At 48.4% G+C, this 9,016-nt stretch overlaps 1 protein-coding gene across 1 annotated transcript; it reads right to left on the bottom strand.

Moving 5' to 3' along the window:
- Window positions 1–5,611: 5,611 nt before the first annotated feature.
- On the bottom strand, window positions 5,612–7,690 carry LOC119340812 (heavy metal-associated isoprenylated plant protein 9-like). The gene is made up of 2 exons (XM_037612718.1): window positions 7,262–7,690; window positions 5,612–7,132 (listed from the first exon to the last, which is right to left on the bottom strand). Exons 1-2 carry the CDS (start codon window positions 7,283–7,285, stop codon window positions 5,915–5,917), a joined length of 1,242 nt encoding a protein of 413 aa, XP_037468615.1. The 5' UTR covers window positions 7,286–7,690; the 3' UTR covers window positions 5,612–5,914.
- Window positions 7,691–9,016: the final 1,326 nt, after the last annotated feature.

Below are 9,016 nucleotides of genomic sequence, written 5' to 3'. Positions count from 1 at the left end.
TTGCTTGCTAGCTTAATCAGGCGCCGTTTTTGGATTTCATCTCATGCATGACAACAACTGGAGTAATTAATCTTGGATGCTTAATTATATATGTGGTACCAAACTGCAATTATTCCAACTGAACCAACCAATCAGCAGCAGGTTCAGAATCTCATCCTTTTTGTAAGACCCATACATAATTGTGGTATTTCATTCTTCTTGTCAGATTATTATTATTAAGTGGCTGAAACAGTAAGTAATGTGAGTTTGGTTTGGACTGGACTAGTGGACCACATACTATGTATGATATATGCATGCACATGTGGTACTCCCTTGGTTAATAAGATGGCCGTATGCATCATCCTTGATGCAGAGGCTGGGAAGCCCTTCTTTTCTAAAAAAAAAAACATGTGGTACTCCTATCAATCAACTGAACGACTTGTACAACATTCATCATGTACATATCAGTATATGCGAGTGAGTAGTGCTCAGAGCTCAGTCGACTCGACTCGACACTAGCTAGTCGTTGTGTTGTGTGACCAATTAACTAACGTGCACCTTGATTGTCATTTGGATGCTTCTTAGCGTTGTCTGGAAACTTGTCATTTCTCCAAGGAGAGATTTAAAATAACAATATTTATAGAGAAATGTAATTAATTGCGGAGACTGTCAACTCACCACATCGGTTGATGACCCAATGATCTATAAACAAAATGGGAAGTAAGCTAGCTAGGCACCAGACGTGACCTGCAAGTTAGGCGCGCATACTTAGAGATCTCCAAGGTAGGAGTATATATATGATGATGACTCATTTGCTCCGGTAATCAATCGAGTATTATTGTATATAGATCGTACTACTAGTGCTATTAGTACTAATACTAATTAATTTTAAGAAAGATATATTAACAGCAGTGAAGAGTCGAGAGAAAATTATATATGTTGCTTCTCACTTCTCAGTGGACATTGGGATGTTCATTGAAGTAATCTTTTCCAAGATGGATGCATGGATGCAACTTTGAGTTCATCGGACGCAGCTAGCTAATGCATATTGTCGGTCGGTCCAGCATGGTCATCATCTGAGTAGTACAATTAGTAATTTATTTCATGCATAAGTTTAGTACGTAGTAACCTGTTGTGGTTTTGTGGATCAGCGGGCGAAAAGTTAGCTGCAGGCCACAACAGTAAACAAAGCCAGGCGGTGCAGTGCTAATTAAAATGAAAGATCCGATCCGATCTATTGCATGGCAAAAAGCTGTGCATGCATGCATGCTTTAATTTGTCCATTTCGCTGCATGTAGGTAGATCACATAAGAGTTTCAGTTTGTGCCTGCCATGTTAAGATGAGAGATTAAGCTAACTATGTACTTATATGTGTGCATAAATGTATAGTTACCGCTTGGACGATAGCTAGCCAGCTGCTAATTAACTGTTATGGTGAAGGGTTCATTGTTCTCTCTCTAGAATGTATCGAATGGGCTGAGTTGGTTTGGTTTGACCCACTATAACACTATACGTGAACGAGTGCATATCGTCTACAGCAATGCAATGCAATGCAAAAAGCTCCACCCTCCACCTTGTTTCGCAAAAAAATAAAAGCTCCACCCTCCACCTACGCTGGTCGACTTTTAGATGGTGATGAGTCATGATGAAATGGATCCTAACACTACTCTTAACTCTGAAGGATGAAGAAACGAAAAAAGCAGGATCGACAAACAAAGATCGATGCAGCTGGATTAAGGCAGAGTTGACACAAAAATTGCCTCTCTGTCGACATTGCGATGTTAAATTACTTGGAGCTGAATTAAGCAAGAAATGTTTTCATACACTTTCCCAAGATTCAACTTTTAGTTTGAACGCAATCTAACTAATTAACCGCATGTGTCTGAATTTCTTCCTAGGGTCACTACATTTTTCCAGACGTTTTTTGGATTTCAATCCAAAGACCGGCATTGTTCTTCTTCTTCCTCTCCCCTCCATCTTCCTCTAGACAGCCCATCCACGGACCGCAGCTGATGGTGTCTCTGCACATGCCTCCCTGCAGTGTTGCCCCCACCCGACCATCCCCCCTGCCTCGTCCCACCCGGATGCAGCCATGCTTTGCCCATCTACTCTACTTACATACTCCTATGTATGTGTAGATAGATGGTGACATGCATTATGTAAAGGTGAATAAATTTCCCCGTTCCTTCTATAGATAGAATTTTAGTTGGTGCCTGCCATGCTAAAGTGAGAGGATTATTAATTAAGCTACGTAAGTGTGTCTAGTTACACTTGGAAGTCGGTGGGGTGGGTCTCCTCTCTTGATAGCTACTCCCTTCGTCTCAAAATAAGTGACGTGGTTTTAGTTCAAAGTGACTGATAGGCTGCTTAATTGTACCTTGTCTAGAACTAGAATGGATGGGATGATTGTTGGGGAACGTTGCAGAAAACAAAAAATTTCCTACGGTTTCACCAAGATCCATCTATGAGTTCATCTAGCAACGAGTGATCGGATTGCATCTACATACCTTTGTAGATCACGCGCGGAAGCGTTCAAAGAACGGGGATGAGGAAGTCGTACTCGACGTGATCCAAATCACCGGAGATCCTAGCGCCGAACGGACGGCACCTCCGTGTTTAACACACGTACGGTCAGCGTGACGTCTCCTCCTTCTTGATCCAGCAAGGGGGAAGGATAGGTTGATGAAGATCCAGCAGCACGACGGCGTGGTGGTGGATGCAGGGGTCACCGCAGCAGGGCTTCGTCGTTCTACTACGAGAGGGAGAGGTGTAGCAGGGGAGAGGGAGGCGCCAAGAGTCAAGGGTGCGGCTGCCCCTCCCTCCCTCCCTTTATATAGGCTCCCCAAGGGGGGGCGCCGGCCCCTAGGAGATGGGATCTCCTAGGGGGGGCGGCAGCCAAGGGTGGAGTGGCCCCCAAGGCAAGTGAGGCGCCCCCCCACCCTAGGGTTTCCAACCCTAGGCGTAGGGGGTGGGCCAAGGGGGGCGCACCAGCCCACTATGGGCTGGTTCTCCTCCCCACTTCAGCCCATGGGGCCCTCCGGGATGGGTGGTCCCACCCGGTGGACCCCCGGGACCCATCCGGTAGTCCGGGTACAATATCGGTGACCCCCGAAACTCTCCCGATGGCCAAAACTGCACTTCCTATATATAATTTTTCACCTCCGGACCATTTCGGAACTCCTCGTGACGTCCGGGATCTCATCCGGGACTCCGAAAAACTTTCGGGTTACTGCATATTCATATCTCTACAACCCTAGCGTCACTGAACCTTAAGGGTGTAGACCCTACGGGTTCGGGAGACATGTAGACATGACCGAGATGGCTCTCCGGTCAATAACCAACAGCGGGATCTGGATACCCATTTTGGCTCCCACATGCTCCTCGATGATCTCATTGGATGAACCACGATGTCGAGGATTCAAGCAACCCCGTATACAATTCCCTTTGTCAATCGGTATGTTACTTGCCCGAGATTCGATCGTCGGTATCCCAATACCTCGTTCAATCTCGTTACCGGCAAGTCACTTTACTCGTACCGTAATGCATGATCCCGTGACCAGACACTTGGTCACTTTGAGCTCATTATGATGATGCATTACCGAGTGGGCCCAGAGATACCTCTCCGTCATACGGAGTGACAAATCCCAGTCTTGATATGTGTCAACCCAACAGATACTTTCGGAGATACCCGTAGTATACCTTTATAGTCACCCAGTTACGTTGTGACGTTTGGTACACCCAAAGCATTCCTACGGTATCCGGGAGTTACACGATCTCATGGTCTAAGGAAAAGATACTTGACATTGGAAAAACTCTAGCAAACGAACTATACGATCTTGTGCTATGTTTAGGATTGGGTCTTGTCCATCACATCATTCTCCTAATGATGTGATCTCGTTATCAATGACATCCAATGTCCATAGTCAGGAAACCATGACTATCTGTTGATCAACGAGCTAGTCAACTAGAGACTTACTAGGGACATGTTGGTGTCTATGTATTCACACATGTATTACGATTTCCTGATAACACAATTATAGCATGAATAAAAGACAATTATCATGAACAAGGAAATATAATAATAATCCTTTTATTATTGGCTCTAGGGCATAATTTCAATAATGATGAGTTGGTTTGGTATGACCAATTCGGTTAGCAAGTCGTGTAGCCCTAGGCCTCGTTCCACTTTACAAGGCAAGGTCAGGTATAGCTCAAGGAAATTTACAAACCCAATCTCAACCCTAGTTTCGATAGCATACACATCAACTCCATTGTAACGGCCTCATACGAGGCAACCTATACACCAACCATATCCAAGCAAGAGTAGGCTACTACCTCCACGATGAGGGACCGAACCTAGATAAACGGGTCATGTGTGATTCCTTCTGGTGCTTTCGATCGCGCGCACCACACTATCGGGACTCTTGATAGTTTTCTGTGATGTCACACAATACATGCATTGCGGCGGACCAAGTGTGAGAATAGAGTCAGGAACCATGCGTCCAACATGTTCTCACCCCACCGTAGATCATGCCAAAACGCCGTCACTTACCATCACACACAACACAGACGGTGCAGTCACGTAAGCACGAGAAAAGTGCCAGAAGTGCCTTACATGTACCGTTGTCCATGAGGTCAGAGTCACAAAGATCACGTGAATACACTTGGTCCATGAATCATACATGCCATGTCATGGAGAGTGGGGCATGAATGCGGACGGGGAGCTTCTTCAGGAGGCATGCGTTCTGCAGGCACAGATCACACATGCCCAGGCCACCGTGATCCTGAGCTTGCGGACCTCTGTCCACGCAATCTTGCACTGTTCACCAGTTACCATGGTCATTTTATCATAAGAAGGCACGACACCTTTTCTCAAAGGTGGTGTGCGTGCTCTCAGCAAGCTACAGCGACCCCATAGCATAGGTGGGTAGGGCAATGAGAACAACGTCGACAAGAGCCCGCTTGCCAGCCGATGAGAACACCCAGTGATCCATTTGTCAACCCTACCTATCTGGTGCTAAGGTCAGCGATCCGGAGATTGAGGGGGAAGAGCGGGAGCCCAAGGTATTGATGCGAAAATCTAGTCACCGGACACCCGAAGACCGATGCCAAATGCACAGCCGCCTCCGGCAAGATGTTGAGGAACAACCATTCATTTTTCAAACTTGAGGGTGAGGCCAATGTTCGCCATGAAGGAGTCCAGCACCGCTTATAGTTTGGCCACATGAGCAACATCCACTCAGAGTAGAATCAGGGTATCGTCCGCGTATTGCAACATTGGGCCTATCGTTATTCTCACACTTCTCATCCTCCATTTGGCATCTTTCTAGATAGTTATCAACTTTTGAGAGAGGTCCGAGCTACAGGTCAGGGTTGAGCAGAGGAGAGGTATTAGGGCGGAGAGGGTAGGACTTATAGGAGGAATGAGGTCGGATGGCTAGAAGAGTAAGGATTTGCCAACTTTCCACCGCCAGATCATGTTGCAATATACTCTTTCGGTGTGGCTACTGGCTATGTCTCAGTGACTTAACGAAGTCTTAGTCAAATGTCATAGTATACAAGAGGAAAAGGAAAAACTAGAAGAAAATTTTGCACAAATCTCCATACAAGATCAAACGAATATAGCATGGACTGAGACATAATCAAGAAAATATACATTGAATTGTTCGCAAACTAAAAGTAGGGCGATCCATTGATTTTTGGATTGGTGTATATACTATACTTAACATCCTCATAGATCGATCTTACAAGCGTGACCAATGTCCTTTAATTTCGTAGCTAATAGTAGTACAATAACTACTGCTTATAATTGCGCAGCAGTATATAATCGGAGTATAGAAATGTATATGGAGGATGGTCCAATAATCCGGCCAAGCTCACATGCTGAGCTCATATCCGTGCCATGGGCCCATGTGGTGATCCGAGATAGCTAGGACTAGGAGATGACGCATGCGTTGGGGTTCTCGTCGCTGAACATCTGCGGCGGCCGCTCCATCATGTAGCTGCTGCCGTAGTTGTAGCTGTTGTACATCGGCATGCCCGGAGGTGGCGGCGGCGGTGGAGGCGCCCACTGCTGGTGCATCATGGTCGTGGCGTAGGGGTTGTGGTGGTGGTGGTGCGGCGGCGGCGGCATGGCGTGCATGGCCATCCTCCTGGCCATCATGGCCTCCTCGGCGTCGGCCGGGTGCATCTTGTAGTGGATGCCGCCGCCTGGTGCGCCGCCGTAGGGCCAGTAAACCATCCGCTTCATCATCTCCTCCGGCGGGAAGCCGTCCACCGCCACACCTTCTTGCTTCCCCGGCTTCTGGTCCTCCTCGCCGGCACCACCACCACCTTCCTTCTTCTCCTCTCCGGCCTCTGCAGCAGCTTTGCCGTCTTCAGCCGGCTTGTTCTCGCCGGCCTCTTCTTTCTTGCCGTCGGCGTCGGCTGGTGCTTCCTCCTTGCTGGGCTCCGCAGCAGCAGCGGGTGGCTCCTCCTCCTTGGGCGGCTCCAGAGACGGCGGCGGCACGACGGAGGCGATCTTCCCAGTCCGTCGGTGGATGTACTCTACAATCTTGTCATCCTGCACGGTGGTACTGAGGGTGAGCCTGCCGGCGGCGAGATCCGTCTGGGCACTCACCACCCCCTTCATCCTCATCATCTTGGTCTGCAGCTGCTGCGAGCAGGCCTCGCAGTGCATGTTGACGAGCAGCTCCACGGTGCGGGCCTCGCTGACGAGCGGCGCCGGCGGGGGAGGGGGCGGCGCAGGCTCCTCGCCCTCGGGGGGAGGGGGCGGCGGTAAAGGCGAGATGAGGGTGGCGTCGCGCTTGGTCTTGGCGCGGAGGCGGTCGCAGAGGGCCTGCGGGTCGACGGCGCCCTTGATGGTGACCTGGTTGGCGGGCATGTCGACGTGGACGGTCTCGACGCCCTTGCAGCGGAGCAGGGAGCGCCTGATCCGCTTGGCGCAGCCCGTGCAGTGCACCTCCACGCCGAGGATCACAGGCACCGGCGGCGGAGGGGACGGTGGGTCAGCTGGTGGTTCCTCCTTGTTTGGGTCTTGGTCGGCTGGTGGTGGTGCTGCTTCATCCTTCTTCTCCTCTGCCGGTGCCGGTGCAGGCGCAGCTTGGGGTGCGGCGTCGGGTGCAGGCGATGCTTCCTTGTTGTTGGCCTCCTCCTGCACCAGGGGAGGATAAATTTGGAGATGGACTTAGTACGTTGAGCAAATTGTTCACAGCAGGGAGCAAGTAACAAATACAGTATATGATGGAAAGATTAGGGGTTGTGTAGTTAGTTAATTACGTACCTTGGTGGCTACTTGCTCGCCCATGGTGATGCAATTGATGATTTTGTGTTGGAGGTGAAGCTAGCTTAGCTAGGGTGGAGTGGTAAGTGTTGAGGTAGTAGTGAATGCAAGATGTGTGTAGGCATGCAAATGCAAATGTAAATGGAATTGAGTTGCTAGAGGCACAAGGGAGGGAATGAGATGAGCAAGGCTAGCTTGGGGTGTGGAGGCAGGAGGTCCGTCCAACTTATAGTGCTACTCAGAACAGAAGCAGAAGCATATGGAAGGGATCCCCGAAGAAATTCAAAGGTAGGTGGCTACATTCCAAATGAATGAATGACGGGGCGGTGACGATGATCGATCGACTGATAGATGTACTACTACTACTATTCCGGCCGGTGTGCATGGAGTTGGAGATGGAGTAGCTAGCAAACAAACAAGGACTGGACTAGTGTAGTACTTGGTGATGAGAATAATTAGACGAATGTGCATGCATGTACCAACTGCATAAAATAATACTACAAGATATACTACTACGTGAGGGAGGATTCCACATCCATCCATCCATCCATATGATACTAATATATAGATATACTGTAGTAGTATGCAGCACCCACATGCACGCAACTACTCTGCTAGTCGTCTTTCTAGCATCATCGGTCCAAGAATATCTTTATGTTTTCTTTAGTAAGTTGATGAGTATATTCGTAGCTAGTGTACCAGCTGCTGCTTTTGCATTGCATTGTTGTGCGGGCGACCTATACTACATGTCTACATCTCAATCTCTCTCTCTCGGCTAGATACTCCACTTATACCTACGTAGTATCCAGTAGTACTACGTACACGTGGAGAGCAAAGACCAGAGAGTTATGCAAGTGGTGCAAGCAAGAGCAAATGTATATACATACATTGGTGTACAAATACATACTACGTACTTGTACATCTATATCTATCTATGTATGGACTATGGAGAGATAAGAGATTCCGTCCATCCGGATTGGCACGCTTGTATAGGGACCCACCCTTCAACTCGTCTCATCTACTAGAATAGACTAGCTAGTCCATCCGATCCATGCAACAGAGGAGAGCAAGACCGGCCGGCGCCCGGCGGAGTAGTAAAATTACCCACACATGCATCCAACATCGATCGTGTCTTGAGATTGGTACCAATCGATCGATCGAGATGGTAGACGACATATCTATCTAGTCCTAAACTTGGAACTAGCAGCAGGTATGCTGAAAACAGAGAGATGCATGGCCCCCTTCTACTTGTTGGGGTTGGTAGCCTCTTCTCTTTTCTTGTCTTCCACTAGTAGAAAAAGGGTTAAACGTGAAGCACATTAGTGCCGGTTTGTATTTAAGCCGGCACTAATGTATACATTAGTGCCGGTTCCAACGGCTAGCGGGGCCGCTTTCATTAGTATCAGTTCGTGGCGAACCTTTAGCACCGGTTCGTGCCACGAACCGGTACTAATGAGAGTGGTGGCAGGATATTGTCAGACTGGGGCTCCTCCAGCCCCTTTAGTACCGGTTCTTGGCATAAACCCTTCGTCCACTCGAGCTCGCTCTGTTCTTCCCCTTTCCCCTCTCCTCTCTCTGTTCTTCCCCTCTTCCTCTCGAGCTCATCACACATTTTGCCCAAAATTTGTCAAGATTTGAAGGCCCCCATCCATTCAAATGATCACAAAGGTTAGCAACTTTGTCCTTTCATCTCTCATTGCTAGATTAGCTCTTGCAATGCTTTATATAGTGATTAATTTGTGAGTTTAGTAATTT

This window comes from Triticum dicoccoides, chromosome 7B (assembly GCF_002162155.2).
Source record: "Triticum dicoccoides isolate Atlit2015 ecotype Zavitan chromosome 7B, WEW_v2.0, whole genome shotgun sequence".
Taxonomy (NCBI): Eukaryota; Viridiplantae; Streptophyta; class Magnoliopsida; order Poales; family Poaceae; genus Triticum; species Triticum dicoccoides.
The sequence above is the reverse complement of the archived record's forward strand: the minus strand, read 5'-3'. Positions and strand labels throughout refer to the sequence as shown.

Coding starts and splice junctions, on each gene's coding strand:
- LOC119340812 (XM_037612718.1), bottom strand. CDS start 7,285: ATGGGCGAGCAAGTAGCCACCAAG. Junction 7,133..7,261: donor GCGAGCAAGTAGCCACCAAG/GTACGTAATTAA, acceptor CCCCTGGTGCAG/GAGGAGGCCAACAACAAGGA.